At 37.8% G+C, this 21071-nt stretch overlaps 1 protein-coding gene across 7 annotated transcripts in view; it reads left to right on the forward strand.

Annotated features, from left to right (window-relative positions):
• LOC126995355 (WD repeat and FYVE domain-containing protein 2-like) overlaps positions 1–21071 on the forward strand; it is a 53228-nt gene that overhangs the window by 10288 nt on the left and 21869 nt on the right. For 2 of the 7 annotated variants that reach the window (XM_050854836.1, XM_050854880.1), the window contains exons 3-6: positions 234–542; positions 1627–1763; positions 1973–2078; positions 2374–2486. In XM_050854836.1, the coding sequence (XP_050710793.1) occupies positions 234–542; positions 1627–1763; positions 1973–2078; positions 2374–2486 (665 nt within the window). Of the gene's footprint in view, positions 1–233; positions 543–1626; positions 1764–1972; positions 2079–2373; positions 2487–3643; positions 3764–4053; positions 4143–10888; positions 13188–21071 lie in introns of those variants that run through there. The other 5 variants (XR_007750218.1, XM_050854851.1, XM_050854859.1 and 2 more) reach the window with 5 other exon arrangements.

Below are 21071 nucleotides of genomic sequence, written 5' to 3' on the forward strand. Positions count from 1 at the left end.
GTTACAACACAAGCTACAAACGCACTGAAGGTGTGTGTTGGGTAAGAGCTCAAGGATTTAATGTCACTGTAATGGCTGGTGGCTGGTTTAATGACAAGAGCAGGTGGGTTATTGAATTTTGCCATTAATGTTTGCTAGGTTAGGTGCCTTTCAATGACACACACTGTATACCCAGTGCAGTTTTGGAGTTGGATGGGATGAGAGTGGGGTGTAACAATCTTCTTTTATCTCAGGAATTCACAGCAGCTCCAGATTACAACAGTATTACCCAAGTTCGAGAGTACTTGAGCCACAAGATTCGAGTTACAGGCGTCATCTACTGTCCCATTGCCAAGTGGGTTCTCTCAGCTGCCAGTGATAAGTTCTTTGTATATCATTGCACGAGCAGCGGGCGACGACTTGGAGGCCATCAGTGTTCAGCGTGGTGCACGGCCCTCCAGTACGATGCCAAGAGCAGGCATGTGTTTGTAGGAGACTATGGAGGACAGATAACAATGCTCAAGCTGGAAGAGACTGGGCCACAGGTCATTACAGTTCTCAAGGTAAATACTTAGTTGTTGTTCCAAGGAAGTTTGTACTGGTGTTAATGAGTCATCCCGTCACCTCTGAATTAGTATTTTTTGTTATTTGTTTCAGTAAGGAGTAGTTATGTAAAACTATTATGAGCTTTTACTAATACTATGGTTGCCTGTTGACATTAGTTCTGTATCCCTTCCCTTGAGGATATTTTTAGGGTACAGGTAACTCTCGATTTACGCGAGTTTGGTTTACGTGTTTTTTAAATAACGCGGGGTCCAAAATCCAAATAAATGTTTAATTTACACGTTTTTTCACTTATACGCGATATTTTATGGAGTGGCCACCAGATGTCTCACGCAACTGGACTCACACGGCGCCGCGGCCACACAGCTGAGCTCAGTTCTTCCCGTGCGCCACATGAACAACAATACAGTACCCACGCTGCCCCGCTACTCAGTAATAGGGGTGGGCAGGTACCGGTACCAGCTATACGGTTATTACCAGACTGCTTGGTACCGGTACCAGACAGCTCGGTACCGGTACCAGACTGCTCGGTACCGGTACCAATACTAGCCAGTCGCTCATGGTGTCCCTCATTTCTTCCTCACACGAGTGAGGCTGAGTGCTTGAGTGGATATCTCGGTGATATGGATACTCTCTCTCTCTCTCTCTCCACTGAATGAAGTGAATATTTATTTTTCGATAGAAAACTACCTCTTGTTTGATTTACATTGTTTTTGATTTACGTGACCTCTTCCAGGACAATACTCGCACAAATCGAGAGTTACCTGTATTTTCATGTTTATGAATCTTGAGAAGGCTTTTAACACACTTAATAGATAAAGATTATGTGAGGTGTTCTACATAAATGGTGTGGAAGATATCCTTTAGAGGGCAGGAATAAGTTTTTGTAGTGATTGCATGATTGCATTAATGAATGTCTTCATGATTGGTTTCAAACCCTGATTGGAGCCAGGAAAGACTGTACAATGTGCTTTTGAATCATAAGTGTTTACATCAATGGACTGATGAGCTTTACTGTCCCTTGTCTTGCCTTTAGTGTAGAGTGTTCATTTCATGATAAGTCATATCTTTGTATGTTCACAGGGTCATAATGGCTCCATACGGTCTCTCGCCTGGGATGTGGAAAGGCAGCTACTATTCTCAGGTTCCTTTGACCAGTCTGTCATTGTGTGGGACATTGGGGGAGGCAAAGGAACAGCCTTTGAACTTCAAGGACACACGTAAGGATTCTGTTTTTTTCTTTCACTCAGTATAAGTCAGAGAAGAAGTGATGGTGGGGGGGAGTGTATCCTGAGAACACATGGAAGGGAGTGTAATTTGGGGAGGAGTGAATGAGAGATGTAAAAGAATAGGGAAGGGAGGGGTTCCTACATTAGTGTCACCGAGAAAGTGGAAAGGTATTTATATTTAATATTTTCTTTTCCATCAGAAGTAAAGTAATTTCTTTAGTTTACTGCAAGAAGAGTCACCAGTTAATATCAGGAGGGGAAGATGCCATCGTTGTCTTCTGGGACATGAAGGCAAACAGGCAGGAGGTAAGAAAAGAAACAAATTTAAGTTATATAGTTTCACATATATATATATATATATAGATTTATATATATATATATATATATACATATATATATATATATATATATATATATATATATATATAGATATATATATATATATATATATATATATATATAAGTGTGTAGCTAGTATAAGAAGACAAATGGATGACATTCCTGTAATTTACTGACATTTGATGTTAAATACTTAAATGTAAGTGGATGAGGCACATCAAGCAAACACTTCATGATTGGCATTGGGACATACCATTTTCAGACTCCAGAGTGGCTCCAGTCTGATATTTGCCAGTACTGTGAGCGACCCTTCTTTTGGAATATAAAAGCCATGATGGATCAGAAGCAGATTGGTCTGCGGCAGCATCATTGTCGGTTAGTAATCTAAAATTAGTACAATTTTTCTGCAAGGATCATCCTCTTGTGGAATTCTGGTCATGAAAAGGGCATCCAATAGATTGATAAAGTAGAAACCCCATTTATCATGGTTATCATTTGGAATCTCATGATGAATAAAGACAAAAGAAAAGACAACCTCTACCTATTAGCCACTCTTAAGAAGTGTTAAAAGGCCAATAGCCATAACAGTAGCAAGACTAGGTAATAAAAGGAGCTTATGTAAAGGTTGATTAGCAAGCAAATGAATATTACTGAGTTGGCCATCAGCACCAACTAATTGTAGTCCATACACTTAAGCTGGATCCCTCCCAGTAGTGCCTGGATCCCTTGCCGAATATTTCAAGGCACTGCTGTTTGGCTGTTGGTGGACAGGGTAGCAATTTGACATCTCTGTCGCCCAGCACAATCAAGTAGTTTCCGAAAATATTCACATTTCTTTACTTAGCTCATCTGTTACTCAAAATAAGCAAATTTCATTGATTGTTCAGCTCTTACGTGGTTTTCAGAACCCAGTAGGGTAAACTGATAAAAGTAATTATAGTGAGTAGAAATCAGATAACATTTAATGTTCAGACAGCTTTTTGCAAATCCCTCCTTGTCTCCTCTTGTATTGCACTCTATTTAAAATCTTAAAGTACTATGAAATACAGAAGAATTTTATGCACAATATTTAATTTTTTCCAGAATTGTTTTCATAACGACTGCAAATATCTATGTAAAAAGATGCATAAACATTTACTGTTATTCTCTGAGCTACTCCCCATTATTACTTTATTTCTTTACCCATTGAATTTTTTAAATAGTGTTGTAGTTGTAGATTTGCTGTTTACTGCTTAATCCATTGGTGCCAACAAAATTTGCATATCATGTGTAACAGATGAGCTAAGTAAAGAAATGTGAATATTTTCTAAAGCTGGACTGGCATGTTGAGTGACGGAGATGCCAGACGCCCTACCTCCCAACAGCCAGTCAGCAGCGTCCTTACTTACTCGGCTAGGAGGGTATCCAGCTTATGTGAACAGAGTATAGTATTGGATTTTCTTGTTGGTCATAGTTTCCTAAGGCTATTGACAGCTGAAGTGTAGATTTCTCTCAAAATAATGATAATATTTTCTTAAACGATAAAATTTCAGAAAATGTGGTAAGGCTGTTTGTGACAACTGCAGCAGCAAGAGATCCTGCATCCCTGTGATGGGTTTTGAATTTGATGTAAGAGTGTGTGACAAATGCCATTCAACTATCTCAGATCAAGAGTGAGTACTCTATATAAGTCAGCAAAGTATATTTTCTCTGTATCTGGCATATGTGGGCATCAGATATATATGTGTTCATACTTAAATTTTGTGAATACACATTAATTGGTTATCTACACTTGTACTATTTTATATTTCATTTTTTCCATGAACTGCATAGATTGAATGGAGAAAAGTAAGCAAAATTTAACATATGTTCTAATTGCTATAACTTCATATTTGATTTTGTAATCATTATAGTTAATAATCCAGCCTAAAACATTGTAGCACTTCAACCTCTCTTTTTGCAGCCGCCAATCCTTGGCCAAGTTCCACGAGGTGAAACATAGCATAGTGAACATGGACCTGGACGAAGAAAATGGAATCCTGCTCACTGTTGGTATGTAAGACTGGGTGTGGTTGTGGGTGGGTGTATTTACCTAGTTGTGACATACAGGAAAGGAGATATTCTCGTACTGTCCCGTCTCTGTATCTACTACTATCTAACCTGGCCTTGAATTCATGAATTTTTATAGGCCATTCCAGGCCTCCACTATTCTGTGTGAAAAGCTGTTCTTCTTAATATCTCTTCCACATGATCCTTTTTCATCTTCCTTCCATGGCCTCTTGAATCTCTTGTATCCCATGCTATTAAATCTTCATTGTCCACTTTTTCCATCCCATTCAGCACACTACAGTCAGATCTTCTCTTTCCCTCCTCTGTTCCAAAATAGGTAAATTCAATCACTTCAATCTCTTCATATGTTAAGCCTCTTACTCCTGGAACCAATTTTGTTGCTGCCCTCTGAATCCTCTCTAATTTCCTTATATTCCACTTTGTACTCAGTGACCACACTGTTGCTGCATATTCCAACCTTATCACATATCACTGTCACAATCAGTTTCTTGAGCTTGTATGTCTCACCTATAATTCTGTTTATGTGTTTTTCTGGTAACAAATTATCTGATACAGTTACTCCTTGACCCTTTTCCACTGATGTTTTCTTAATGCTTTCATTTCCTATTGTATAGTTACATGAAGTTCTCATTTTACGCTTTCCAAGTTACATCGCTGCACTTTCTGGTGCTTGATTCCATTTCCCATCTATGACTCTACTCTCATATCCTGTCAAAGTCCTGTTGCAGTGCTTGACAGTCTTCCTCACTTCCAACCTTCTTAAGGGGAGAGTCCGCCATGAAAATATGAAAACAATTTTTTAAAAAATACGAAATTGAGTTTTATGGTCTATGGCAACACCCTATCCTTTGGCTTTCAAATGGTAGAATTTTTTTCAGTCAGACATAAATTTAAATGCCAATAGCGAGGGGATTTAAATGGCTACTGTGTGGGCGTGGCACGTTGACTGCGGCACATTAGCTGGCATGCCAAAGTATGGAATGAATGTTGGATAACCAAACATGCAGCAATATTCAGGGTGAAGTTTGTAACCCATGTAACAGTTTTGGATCCAACACAATTATGGATATGAAAAGTGCAGCCTGCTCACAAAAATGTTTGGAACAAATGAATATATAGAAAAAGGATTAGAAATGAGAGAAAAGAGAAGAATTGCACCAAAGAAGACAATAAAGAAGAAGACGAAGACAGACAAAGGAATTCCAACCGATAGCTGTGCACTTAGAGAGTACTGATTGAACCTTGCAACAATTAGGGGTGTGGCGTGCCCTGACAACCCCGCCTTTGAGTGATTAATACTTATATAAGGTGGGACAAGGTGCCTGATCCTTGTATGCACTCATTGATATGTGATTACGGATCCCATAAAATTCATATGAAAGTGGCATTGACAATATAGTACCTTCACCGAGCCGAAGAACTTTAGCAAAACTTCAATCACGTTTTTCTCAAAACTAGTACAACATGAACATAAACTTATTTTTTGCTTATATTTTATGATTTTCATGAAACTTTAGGACATACAAGATCGTGTTTTGTACTAAATTTTACAAGATGTTTTTTTTGAAAAACGGCATTTTTTTCGATATATGGAAAATTTTTCTAAAATAAATTTCAAAAATTTAAAAAAAAATACAGAATAACAAAAACAGTTTTCAAAAATACATCTTGACAAACTGTTAGAATGACAATGAACTATTAGATGTGCGTGTCACAGGAAAGTCAGTAAAAAATGGCTGAGAATAATATATTCCAAATTTTCATAAAAACAACGATAAATCATTTTCTTAATTTTTCATTTAATCTGGTCAGCTTGAAATTTTCATGTGATAACAAACGTACTAATATATAAAACATATAAATTATTCATGACCATAGATGCAACTTTAATCCACGGCTGACTTTCCCCTTAAGAAACAGCATCACCAACAAACAAATTCATATGACTGTTTACTCTCCCTCTGTTATGTCGTTACTATACAGTGTTCGCAGAATGTATTGCGTGCGCCCCGCACTTGCATGTAGTGTTCACTTGTCATCATTTCATTCTTAGGAAGGAAATACAGCCCTCCATGCCCCCCATCACCACTATAGTCAGGTAAATCTTAAGTGGTGGCTCTGACATAGACAGCCCGCTAGACACTGGTGTTATGTCTCCAACCGACCTCATGTACCGTGCCTCTCACACCCTTCTCTCTCTCTTTCTCCCCGTGTCTCTCTCTTTCTCACTCTTGTATAAAAACAAATATGTTTTTTATGATTGATTCTCTATCTGTGAGTGAATACAAAGAAATGTGTACAACACTTGGCAGCGTTGCCACCACGGCGTTGTCAGCTCAAGTCAACCCAACACACCGCAGTTGCCAGTTGGTCTGCCTGCTTTAATTATGGCATTTTTGCCATTTTTTGGTGTGTGTCTGCCATCTGCCATACAATATCAGCCATATGGCATAATTATGATAAAATATGGAGACTGTACCTATATATGGAATGCCAGGACCGTCAAGCAAATTCTGATGTGAGTCATGCAGGTGAATGGTGAGGTTCCGTTGGGGATGGCCAGGGAGTAGGGAAGGAGTGGTCGCTACGAACATTTCTTGGTGCATTTTTTTTAAAGAGGTTTATTATTATTATTATTATTATTATTATTATTATTATTATTATTATTATTATTATTATTATTATTATCATCATTATTGTTATTATTATTATTATTATTATGCATTGTCGTGCACCATACTCCCGAATGAGAGTACATACACCCCCACTTTTCTCGCGCGCGCACACACACACACACACACACACAGAAAGAGAGAGAGAGAGAGAGAGAAGGGTGTGAGAGGCACGGTTTGCGAGGTCAGTTGGAGAATTGGCAACAGGGTCTAGCGGGCTGTCTACGTCAGAGCCGCCACTTAAGATTTGCCGGACTATAAATGCTGCCCACACCATTACACTAGGAGGGTGTTTCACGGTTTTACTTGTGTACTGAGGCAAGTAGCGGTTGGAGTTCTTGGGATGCCTCACTTTCCCCTGCCGTGTTCTGATGCATCTGAAGCTGCTTTCATCACTAAAAAGCACGTTCCTCCATTGCTCTGGAGTCCACTCCTTGTATTTGCATGCAAATGCAAGTCTCTTCTTTCTCATCAGCTTTGTAAGAAGGGGTTTGTCAGCTGGCCTGAATGTTATTAGGTCAAGTTCCTTTCGTAGCCGTTCCTGGATGGTTCACTCTGCGACATCTCCTAACAGATCTGGGTGCAACTTCTTCAGTTCACAAGCTGTAATCCACGGATCTTTCATAACCTCACGTTTCATGAGGGTATCAATCGCTTTGGATGCCTTTCTTGGCCTCCCAGATGCTGGTTTTCTTAGAGGTATGGTGTCTGGAGGGAGGGAGGGAGGGTGCGGCTGCAATCAGGCAGCGAATGGTGCTTTCGTGTTGCCATGTACATCTGGAAATTTCTTATGTTGGCACATTTTCAGTCCTCCATGCCAAAATTCTGGTCTTTTCTTTATTGCTGAGGTTGGCTGGAGCCATGCAGATACCGTAGCATAAAAATAGGAAGGCTGGGAGGAAAAAGAGGTATATAGGGCATTATGGAATGGAAAAAGTGTCGTACAGTCTCTCTCCACGGCAGCTCACTGAGCACTGAGGCGAGAACCGTCAGCCCAGAGACATACCCTCACATTTCCCGCGCTCATGGCAGCAATACAAGACGTACAAAAATGGCACGAATTGGCTCCACTGTACGATAGCCAACCTCACCATAATTCAGAGATTTCCGGCAGTATCGCACAATACTTTCTGCGTACACTGTAGATTGCAAACATGACTAGAGCCAGCACCGACCCTTGTGGAACTCCACTGATTACTTTCCTCCCTGAGAGCCTCACATCACTAATCACTATCCTCATTTCCCTGTTCTCAAAAATCTTTCATCCACCTCAAAAGTCCTCCCATCCTATACACTCCACAGTCTATTTTTACTTTTTCCCATTTTCATTGTGTGACATTTCTTTTCGTTAAACTCCATTTCCCATTTCTTACTCCATTCAGGTATCTCATTTGAATTTTCCTGTAGCTTATTACAGTCATCATCATCTCTTATTTTTCTAAGCAGTTTGGCGGCGTCTGTAAGCATACTCACTTCAAATTGCAAAGCTAAAAGCACTGCTGGTAAGGAAGATAAAGTTTAAATAGAGTTCCATGGACTTCTACAGGTTGTTTCAATCTACCCCTGGGCTACCCTTCTCTCCTGTGCTGCCTCATTGCCTAATAAAAAGTAGGAACTTTGCGCGCTTTTTCCGGTATATTATTTTTGTACGTTAAAAACATTGTTGGAGCTAACACTGATCCCTGTGGCACTCCACTTGTGACCTTTTTCCAATCCAATTTTTTATCTTTTGATATGGTTCTCATTTCTGTTTGTCAGGTAATTTTTCATCCATTCTGTCATTTTTCTTCCTAATCCTCCTCTATGTTATAGTCTCCACAGCAATGTGTGTGTGTGTGTGTGTGTGTGTGTGTGTGTTTACCTAGTTGCCTAGTTGTATTTACCTAGTTGTAATATACAGGAAGTGAGCTACACTTGTGTGGTCCCGTCTCTGAGTCTCAATTGGTCAAACTTCGCTTTAAACTCGTTTATGTTTGTGTGTGTGTGATTCTTATGTTAGTGCAATGCCTTCTTCAGTTTTTTTTTTTTTTTTTTTTTTTTTTTTTTTTTTTTTTTTGTGTGTGTGTGTGTGTGTGTGTGTGTGTGTGTGTACACACACTCAAAAAACTATCGTTACAGTGGGGTCCGACGAATTTCACATTGAGCAACCCGGTAATCTCTCAATTTGTCCCATACACAGGCTCTTAGAATAACTATACCTAAAAAGTGTAATTTTGAGCCTCCTTTTTTTGTAAAAATTTGTTTAAATAAAAAAAATAAAAATAAAAGGGTTGGTAAGAGTGCGATCACCCCCACCATCTCAGCTCTGCTTGGGGGAGCAGGACAGGACCCCGTAAGGGAGGGATAGAGAGGAAAGGAGACACTGAGATACCAGATATCACCATAATATTAACGGAGTGATTTGAGTGCCACTTGTTTAAGCTTTATATTCACAAATTATTAAACAATAATGCTCATATGATATACGTAACAGCGGTGGGTAGAAGTATTCTCCCATGTCAAAGACAAAAACAACCATCAACTCATGTCAGATATAGTTCAGTTCATAATGCACCATCCTGGAATTAATGCTTACACTGAACGTGTCTTTTCTTTCATGAACAAGTTGTGGGCATATGAAAAAAAAAAAAAAAAAAACTTCAAATTGCAAAGCTAAAAGCACTGCTGGTAAGGAAGATAAAGTTTAAATAGAGTTCCATGGACTTCTACAGGTTGTTTCAATCTACCCCTGGGCTACCCTTCTCTCCTGTGCTGCCTCATTGCCAAATAAAAAGTAGGAACTTTATGGCGCTTTTAAGTTGAGAATAAGGAATTTGGCATGCGTTTGAATTGCCGAAATTAGCCGTCTCTGAAGAAGAGTTATTTATTAAATAGCTTATATGCAGGAGTTAATTTGTCTAACATGTTGGTATAATGACTCGCCGAGAATTATTAGAGAATTAATCGTATTGGGTGCATTCCATGATTGTTTCGAGACTAGCGAATACCGTGACTCGAGTAGTGCATGCTATACTAGTGAAACCAATGCCAACGTTATCTTACCATTTGGGTGATAAGTCAAGTTTATAATCCACTATAAATCTATCATGAGGGTTAGCTAAGTTTTACGTAACCTCCTAGGCTCAGTGGAGCCGTATATGGCAATCAGTCATTAGGATTCACTCTGATATCCGAATCCTGAGTGACTCATCACCGCAAGGTGTTTATCATATTGTCTCCTAAATGGACGAAATTTTAACTCTTCACTTGTGTGTGAAGTGTTAAAGCATAATTTCATCACCCCAAACACTACAGTATTATAACTACATAGAACACAGATCAATTAACTTCGACAAAGACTCCACCTGTGTGTTTCATGAAGCGTTACTGTGCCAGCTCAAATTCTACTGCTTCATTAAATTTTACGAGTCCCGCTCACTTGGTTCAGGCAAGTGAACCCACACCCAACACACGCAGTGATACCAACATGAGTAGCCTGTTCTCAATGGCTTCGTCCTTGGTGTCAGTTTGTATTGTGCTGAATGTGTAACGATAGTTTTTTGAGTGTGTGTACATTAGGCATATGACATAATTCATTAGTCCACCCCTATTATTATTATTATTACTATTATTATTATTATTATTATTATTATTATTATTATTATTATTATTATTAGGTATTATTATTATTATTATTATTATTATTATTATTATTATTATTATTATCAATATTATTTATTATTGGTATTCCTGGGGTTTGAAATTGAAATTGCATGCACAGAAGTAGTGTAGTCCCCACATAAAGAGAGAGAGACAAATTTGAAACAAAGAGCAGCAACCAAGATAAGTAGTTGGTTCCCAGTCTGACATTTACTGTACAAAGATAAAGTGGAAAAATTTGGGCCACAATCCTTGGAAGAGAGAAGAAAGGGAACATAATTCAAAGTAGTGATTGGAATAGACAGAACTGACATAGAATTTTACTGTACTTTCAAGATTGAAGAAATGAAAACAAGCATAAGCTGAATTTTTTCCATAAAAGTAGATCACACTTAATACCTTGTTACTGTTGCACAGGTCAAGACCGAATCATGAAGATATGGGAAGTGTCGAGTATGCTGAATTGATCCCCAGAGGAAGGTGAGGAACCATGGCAGACCCAGGTGCTGCAAGCAGCTGGAGAGTGTTAGGGGTCTTGCCAGTGTCCCCCACCTAATGAAGGCCAGGAATAAAAACAGCAGGGTGAGAAAATTCAGGAATGTATTGTTGGGCATAGATAATTGCTAATCATTGTTTGGGTCTCCCTGTTTTGGGATTCTCTTATTACAGATTCATTTTTACATTGAATTATGTTCTTTGTCATTTAAATGCAAAGTAGCTGTTCAAGTGTGCTTTGATGTGTGTCATATGGATAAGGGGTTAGACGAGGCATGGTTCAGCGTTTGAGCTGGCAGTGACAGCACTAACAGCTGACTCGAACAGGGAGAGCACATGTAGGGCTGATTGCAAAACCTGCTTCAAAAGTTTGTTACCAATATTACAGTGCTTTCTCTGTTGATTTTTTTTTTCTATTCAGTGCTGTGAAATATATTCTCAATGAAGGCGGTGAAGTGTCAGCATGTCACAAAGTTAATTAAAGCTGTTCTCTTGGTTGCATTCCACAAGCTGTCATCTCAGTCTCTTGTCTGACACTTTTCAGCTTTCTGGGTATTTGTTGTTGCTTGAAATGTAGTCTGAATGAATACATTTATCAATGGACACATTTAACTTCCACTTTGTTTTGACACTGACAAATTTTCATATATAGCATGCCTTCATTGGGCACTCAGCCGTCCACCCTTCTTACAATACTTGAGTGAACATGAAAATGTCTTACAATTAACCATAATGACTTTTTTATTCTATTTCCTGATTTCCTGCTAGTTGTGTCCATTATATCCAGTATAGAATGATTTTCTAGAGGAGAAAGATATGATGAGTTGCAGAAGATGGTTTTGAGATTAATTATTAAGTAACTACTGCTTCATATAATACTGATGAAAAGAGTAAAGTAGAAGTGCTGAGAAACATCTTAAGAGCTTCAAGGATAGAATGTGTTGGATTTGAGACAGTGAAGAATACTATGGATTTTAAAAATTATGTGATAGACAAATTAAAGAAAGTGTTGATAATTACAGTATGCTGAGGGAATGAGGAAGATAAATATTGGTGAAAGAAGCTAGATCAACAGTTTTAACTGAAAGATAGGATAATTATACATAGAATAGAATAGAGTGCGAATGTGCTGACAACCAACAATCTTATATGAATGTTTTAGGTTCATATAAGTGGGTCTGGGTTACATTCCTTTAACCCTTTTGGTGCACATGGCGAGGAAGCGAATATCCCCCAAGGCGCACTCTGGCAGCCCAACGGGGAGTCTCTTTTAAACTCTGTATCTCAAAAACTATTCATCACAGCTAAAAAACAAAAACACCATTGAAAAGAGGAGGCCAAGATCTATAGGATTTGGTTATGTATGCCTCTCCTGGGAATGTACACGCACGTTCGGGGGGTGTTGCCTGTGAATACTTACATCAGTGCGTCCGCGACGGTCAGCCATATTGAGGCAACTGCGGACATCTCTCCACGAGGTGCTGGCAAGGTAGTATTGCCAACTGCAAAATTTACAACTATTTTGTCAAAGAATCAGTCAGGTGATAGGTGAAACTATGCAAAAAGGCCACTATATTGAACAAGAACATCCACCAGTTACTCGTCCGTAAATTTCCCGTACTAGGCTGATGTGATTTTCCACCAAATTTAGTGGAAAACCCACTCAATTGGCAATACTGTGTTGTGAAATATAGTGTTGGAACACTCTCATACGTGGGAGATTTGAGTGTGGCTGGAGCTCCCAGCGAATGTTTAGCACCACCAGCAAATGCGCTACTGCTCGCTGCGAGCATTTAGCAATGAAAGGGTTAATATGAAAGCCACTGCTTCCTTTGATTGTTGCTGGTCTGTGAAACATCTTTCTTAGCCAATGAAGATCTGATTGTAGACATAGTCAGGTCTGAGCAACAGGGCATGGGAGTACTTAATGCAACTAATTTAACTTGATGATTTTGTATGACCATGCATGTTTTGCTTGCTTCTTGAGGCTTGTCTTCTTTCCTGCTTGTGCAGTAACCGGGATGTCATAACTGATAATAAGACTTTGTAGTTTTCTTTAATGAAGCAAAGTTTTGGTACTAGTTAGGCATGTTATCAGAGGGTTCATGAATTACTGAAAGTTGGGAAAGCTGCAGCATTGCACTAAATACTTAGTGACTCGCTCTCTGTTGAAATATGTTAGTTATATGGAATTCAAGTAAATCCTCATTTACACTGACAATCCAAGTTTTCATCATTTTATTATCATGTTAATGATGTGAAAAGACTGAATTAAAATTTACTTTTGCTTTACACTGAAGTGAAGGTAAGTACAATTTTAACTACAAAGTCAGCTTGCTTAAGATTGAATGATCTGTGAAATTCTTCAGCAGGGGTCTCCTATCTAGATTTGCTGAAACTTGACTCTCCTTGTAGATTTATGTCAAATTTCAGTTTGTCTTTTGTAACATCCTTGTTTTGTTTTCTTCAAAATTTGTGTGATGATGATATATTGGTTAAAAATTTCTTTCCGAAGGGTGCAGGATTTCTGTGTCCGAGGAGTGTGGGGGAAGATGAGGGTGGTGATAGCGATGGCGATGGTGAAAATGGCGGGTTGGTGGTGGATTGAGATGTGTTGGAGGAGGTACAACAATTCTGCTATTTGGGAGATGTATTGGACTGTGAAGCAGGAATGGAGAGAGCAGTGAGAGCAAGATAGGAAGTTGCATGGATAGAGTGGCGAGAAATAGCCAGTCTATTAGTGAACCGCAGTATAAGATTGAGGAGCAGAGGAAGTGTATATAAAGCCTATGTGAGATCTGTTCTCTTGTAGAGAGCAGAAAAAGGGGCACTGACGATCAGACTGGTGGACGTTTTACGCAGCTGTGATCACAGGATGCTGAGATACATGGCAGGAGTGAGGTGGCAGGACGGGAAGTCTAGCAAAGAACTAGCCTGCTGAGATGTGTGGGGTTGAAGACCTTTCCGTTGAGTTGAGGAAGAGAAGACTAAGATGGTATGGAAATGTGAAAAGAGCGGGGAAGGGGGTGCCGAGGAAGGTGGAGGAGGTGAGAGTTGGGAGACGGCGGCCAGTAGGAAGGCTTTGGAAAAAGTGGAGTGGGTGTGTGATGGAGGATATGGATATATTGAGGATATAAGAAGATATGGCACAAGATCGGGATATGTGGAAAACAGTCATCGCCTGTCCTACCCCATCTTAATTAAATGGGAAAATATGGATGTTAAATGACAATGATGATGATATATTGGATATGAGTATTATGATACCAATGCAGCCCCATAAATTCGGAATAACCATAATGGTACCCTCATATGTGGGTTTAGACCTATTGGGCCCTTTGTACTCTTGACCATAGCGATTAGAGCTAATTAATGTTTCTAGAAGTCACATACAATGGAAAATGTAAAAGAAAATGGTGAAAGTTTATTGAGAGAATTACTTCTGACAAGAATTCAGCATTATGGCTGAATTATGTATTGTCTGAGTATCCCTGTTGGTGAGGATTAGCTAAAATCTAACAATTCGTCGAGGATGAGTAATATCAGAATTCTAACTACACCGGGTATTCGATATATGCGAGTTCAAAATATGCAAATTCGCTCATATGCGACTAACCTAAATGTGCCAAGTATTCGTTTTATGCGAGAAAAATTCCCTATTATGCGAATAGCGGCTTGGAAAGCGACTGGTTGGTGAGTTATGGTGGCAACTCGCACTAGAGGGCAGAGGGTGCAAATGTTTTCCCACAATTTCCACGCCTATGATTAAACTTTTCCTCCCTCTGATTCTAAAGTTAATCCTCAGGCAACTAATTATCAGCTTAAATTGTAGATATTGGGTGTGTCTCCCCGGAAGCAATCAGCAACTCTGGGCTGTCAGACTCGGGGAAACTCTACGCTGAATGGGGTACAGAGAACTTCAAGTATAACATCCATGCTCCGATTTCCCTTCAGTAAGATTCAAAATACATATGAATATACAGTACGTGATATAGCAGAAACACCATGCACATTTTAACTGTTGCTTTAGTGCTTTATTATTGTGAAACGGTGCCGGAATAAATAGTTAAAGGGTTCAAAAACGGGTCGTGGAACATAACCCCCTATAATTAATGGGATGATAGGTTCGATATATGCGAATTCACATTATGCGAGCTTTTTGCAGAACGTATCCCTCGCATATAACGAATACCTGGTGTATATTAAAAACTAGTCAGTCATGGGGGACGTACATCTAGTCCTGGCTTCCTGCATATATTATCTAGTCAATTTATAGAGCTCTAATTTAGGGAAGAAATTTTTTTTTCAACTTTGTTTAAGAGCTTGGATATCTGAGGCAGTGGGCAAAGGAACATCATTTCTACCAATTTCATGATTTTCTGTTTTTTGTGTCATGGCATTTCCATTCTCTGCTCTAAAAGACTGGCATTGTGGCTAATATGGCATTCATTTGTTAGGAAAATCACATCCAAAAATGATATAGAAACTGATTGCAGTTGTGTAATATGTATGCATTTAAGACGTTAATTTTCTGAAAATATATAGATATCTCCATCTTTTGACATCTAAATGAAGGAAATCATGTGGTTGTTTCCTGAGTACAGGTGAATGAAAATGCAAAATTTGTGAGCATTTTGCCAGAAATGTTATCTTGATGCTTGTGTCATTTGTTTGCCTACTGTCTCATATATATATATATATATATATATATATATATATATATATATATATATATATATATATATATATATATATATATATATATATATAAACATTTATTTTTCTCATTTAACAATGGCACTTGTTCCTCTGTTCCTGGTCATGCCTTATGACCCCATTTTTGGACAGCTATTTGTATCTATTGCCTGAGTTTGGTTATCTTAACAATGCATTTGTGCTGCTTTAGGATCTTTTTTATTGCATTTATATCATAAACCAGTAGATTTATGTTTAGTCTACACCATCAGATTATTAAAAGATTTATGTTTTAATTGTTTTCAATAATTTATTTATTTTGTTAGTTTTAGCGTTGATTTACTTTGGAAAAGACAGGGAAGCTGAATGTTTTTTTCTCTTGTGTACCATGTATAGTCACACAAGTTTCTTTGATATGATATAAATATATTGTTGGATTGTAGAGGGATTAATTTTTTTTTATTTTTTTTTTTTCTAGAAATGAATTCCATTGTATTCCTCAAACTTTACAGTTAAACAGGTAGTTTTTTTTTATAGGTTATGCTTTAGAGAAAGTGTTTACAAAACCTATTTCACTGTATTAGTCTTTCAATCATGTATTACCACAGAAATAATTTTGTAAGAGATGGAATATGTACTTCACCAAGAAAGTTTTGACTTGCCTCAGATTTTTTATGCTTTGCTCTCAAAAACAGGTGGATTTTTCCATTTGATTGCCCTAAGTCATTGATTGATTCAGAGTTATCATTTATTTGCCATCATCAATCACTTTTGATCAGATGTTTCCAAAATTCTTCTTTCTTGACAGATTTTGCACCTTTGCACCAAGTTTCATAGTTTGAAAAACTTTTGTGTAAACCTACTTACAGACAGACAAATAAAAAGCACTGAAAACACAAGCTCCTTGCTGTTGGCAGAGGTAACTAGGCTGTAGTATTTTATTGACACTGAGGGTGCAGTAACTAACAGTTGGCATGGAGAAATGATAAGCTGACAACAGTATGTAACTTCTCAAGGCTAACCTAGTACATATTCTTCAAAACTCAGGTTGCTATTGAAGTTAGTATGATTCCCCAAAAAATAGTTTTTTTTTTTTTTTTTTTGTTTATTAGTTTTCACGGTTATTTGTATTATAGGTATTATGATTTTTGTTATTTGGGCATTGTGGCGTCATTATAAGTTTGCAATGACATTTATTTATTGGACTGAGATAATTTTCTTTACCCTAACTTAATCTTTTCACCATCCATTATTCTTTTACTATCAACACTCACACTTCTCACTTTCCTAATGGTACCTGCTGTTTTAATTTCTCACCACTTTGCACATCTCTGTGTCTGATATTTCCATATTTCGTTCATAAAGAGTGTCAATGTGGTCAAATTAAACTCTTCTGTATTGTCATTCATACCTCTGAGATGTAGCTTATACTGTGGTACACTTGTGTCATAACATTTTGAGGATAGCCTAAATTACACACCATTTATCATGTTTTGCATTCACTTGTTCCACTTGAGATATAAAGAACACTGTTATTAAAGTATGCTAGTATCTATATGCTGTATTGGGAAACATGATGAACACCTCTAGAATACCATAACCAATAAACTAAGTATGCTGATTAAAGAAAAAAAATGCATATAATCTCATAAGTTGCTCTGGTATGTAAAATGTTTGGTACTAGGCACAGGATGATGATTCCTTCTGAACTAAAAAGAATGGCTGAATCACCCACAAGGCTATAATCCGAATACCTCATGTTTTTATCCCCTGACATGCATGGGATTTTTCAAAATAGTCCATTTAAAGGTAAAGCTAAAGTTATTTATCAGAAACATCTTGTCTTTATGTTTGTGCTCCCCAGGGCGGCAACACTATAAATTTACCTGTGATGTCCCTTGTCATTGCTGGGGTGCAGCTCTGTTCAGTTGTTGAATTAGCTCTTTTAAACTTAATGATGGAACTACACATGGAATGAAAATAATAACAGTGTAAATTCTGTACATTTCATTGACAAATAATTACTGCAGAATGAGGGAGGTCCAAGATCATAGCTGGCTTAAAACCCTTTCAAAGTCAAGGGGCCATAGCAGAAGGAAGGCTCATATAAGACTGACAGATGAGATGTCATCCATGTGATAAGTACAAAAAAAAAAAAATTCTGCAGTGAATAACACGCTGAACATGTGGGAAATGGCCCCACAGTCACCCACAAAAGTAGAGCCTCATTAATTGCATTAATTGGATTAAAATCAAATAGGATATTTTACAGGTACATGGAAAAACTTGGTTGTTTAATATCCATTTTCCATCAATTTATGATCTCATTTACAAAAAAAGTGCATTGGGGTTCAAAATCCCAGGAGATCAAATAGGTGATTTGTGAGTAATGTGAGATGCAACATAGTAAATCACACATTATCAAGTCTGGCAAGCAGGTCTGAGATCATGAAAGCTGCTCACCAAAATGAACATTGATGAAAACAAGTTACATGAATGGTGACCAAATATTGTGGCCAAATCAAATAGAGTGAGCTCATCTATCCATCCAATTTTTGCACTGCTCAGAACACTGCTAAGTGGAGTTTTGTTGTACAGTCATGGAAGTTTAGTATATTTAGTGCTATATATGTCAGTTTTAAGGTGATGTTCATTTTCAAAATTTTGAAGTCATTCCTAAGGGTATACAGAAATACAGGAGGTGAAAATTCTGAATGATGTTTACAGCTAATATAAAATCCCATTCAGTGTTCTGCATGTCAGTCTCAGCATGCTAGGAACTCCATTTTCTCATAAATACAAAGAGATTCAATTCTTGGTTCGTATTGCCCCTCCATGTAGTCGACCATTCTGACCACTAGGTCGTAATGGTCGACTACAAATCTACTGGCTTGTGTTTGAATCCTGACCTGGACGACTGTCGCTTTGCCTACCCATCTGCTCATTCTCCCGTTCAGAATGGGTACCGAGGGAAGGTAATCTGTTTTAACCTGGATATCATACTTGCCCTGTGGCATGGGGTACTGTTCTTACCAACACAGGCTGTAGGGGCAATGAAGAAGTGAGCACTAAGGCCACTCATAGCAATAGTGAATGCCCCCAACTTTACCTTTATTTGTTACATAATGTTATCATGAAAACAAAGAGATCATGCTTCTTTTCAATTCTATGTAACTGGTTGTTCTGTAATGTCATTTTGACATGATGACCAGACATAGGTGATCAAGGCATGAAAAGGTGTATGGAAAATATGAGTAAATAGTTAGAGTTCAAGATTACAGTTAACAGGTTTCAAAGCACTAACATTGTTGATACCAGTGGAAGTATCTGACAGGCATTCCAGAGCTTATTGGTCATAATGAAAAGTTTCATACACTTAAATAGTCCTGTCAGTGTTTTATGGTAATTAACAGAATTTCATACAGCGATGTAGAATTAAAACTGGTGTGTGTTTTGAATGATTTGATCCATAAAATAGAATTTCTTGTAAAAATTTGGAGTTCATTAATTGTGAACTTTTACTAGAGTGAGTGGATGTCTTCTGTTTTCCCATAACACATCTATTTTATGAGAGTTGGTGTAGGCATGAGTAAGTTTCCATAGCCATTCAAGCCTTTTATTGCCCCATTCCCATAGTAATATAAGGCCTTCAAATTTTCACCTTCTTTGGTTTCATTCCCATACTGCAGTCAAGGACTCAAAGCCATTTGTAAGCAGCAGATTTCTTTGGGGGCTTTTTCAACGGTTACTGTTGATTGAATGAAACATTTGAAGGTTAAGCCAGGTGTTGGACCACTCAAAGTTGTATGGACAATGTGGCAGTCTAATATCCATATGCTAACCACTTAGCTGCTACCTACAGTAATATCAGAATTATCCTGATCTCTCTATACTGGATATGTTTTTCTAGAGCTGATCTACTGTAATATATTCCTCTTCTGTTCTGTCTTAGAAACAGGCTTACCAATGGCTTATGTTACTGGGGTGTTTGCTGCTCTTCTCTGTAAAATATGCAAATTAATGTTTCATCTTTTTCAAACATGTTTGTGACATATAAACAAAGTATTCTGATATATTCAAGCATGCCTAATGATTTTCTCTGAGCATGTGCCAGACCTGAGTGGTTAGTGTCATGCTTAAGGAGTCAGAGAATTTGGAAAATAGATTACAAGGACCAAGGTTATTTCGGCACCCAAGTCATAATGTAATATGTAATAGCCTTCGTCCAAGGAAAGTAGCTACTGGTTGATGCTTACCCAAGGAGTTTGTGACTTTTGTGGGATTCTGAGTGTATTTGTGTATTTGCAAAAAAAGAAATTTCCTTCCATGTAAAGCATATATATGTGCACTAAGAAGTTACTATAGAGCACCATCAACTAGCATTCAACAACTTCTTTGGTCGGGAAGTCTGAGTAACCTAAATACTAGTTACACATATGTACATAATTTCAGAATAAAAGAAAACTTGCAGTTATATATGAATTATGATGAGAGGTGAATGCTAGTAGTTATAAATGTAGATACCTGTTGATAGGCAGACTTTTTTTTTTTTTTTTTTTTTTTTTTAGGAGCAAGATGCAATATTTAAATTACTACCTGTTTCTGCATCTGTATCTATCTTGCCAAATTATAGGTCACTTCATACAAAAAAAATTGCACCCATTGGCACTGCAGTCTGTTTTTGACTGGTGTACATAGTATGAGATTATTTCCTTTTAAATTTATATATATTTTTTTGGTAAATGCATGAAAATGGTTACATGATATGAGCTTTCAGTGTAAGTCTGATCCACTTCATTGTATGTGTATTGTATTTCAAGATTTCATTATTCTCATTATTTTAGATCTTGTTTTTTTACAGATTTCCTAAGGAAACCATGTGGATACTTAGTTTTAAGCTTGATTTAAATGGTCAGTGATGACACAAGAGCCCTTGCAGGACATTTGTATCAATGGTAAGGACTCTGTTGAGGCATCATGTGTCACAAGCTCTTCAGGGTGATTAGCTTGCTTAGCCCAAGGGACAGGTAGGCTGCAAAAGGTAATGGCTGAATAATGTTTATGTTTTCCCATATAGATGCTATAATGTGACTATTGCTTGTTTTCTATATTCTGTTATTTGACCTATCATGAAACACATCATGGTGAAAGCCTACCAATGTGCAAGTTACAAAGGCTCTCTGAGTGCTAAACTCCAGCTCATAGTTGTCTACTAGAAAAGTGCATACAACTCCTCTCTGTGTACATGCATAAGGCATGTGTGTGTGTGTGTGTGTGTGTGTAAGTTAGGAAAGGCTTATGACTAGGGGTGCAACAGGTTCAGCATTATAAACTGTTATATTTTAATAAGAGTTGGATGGTACATTATTCAACAAGAATATTTAAATATGATGCTATGTAATTGCATTAT

This window comes from Eriocheir sinensis, chromosome 1, assembly GCF_024679095.1.
Source record: "Eriocheir sinensis breed Jianghai 21 chromosome 1, ASM2467909v1, whole genome shotgun sequence".
Classification (NCBI taxonomy): Eukaryota; Metazoa; Arthropoda; class Malacostraca; order Decapoda; family Varunidae; genus Eriocheir; species Eriocheir sinensis.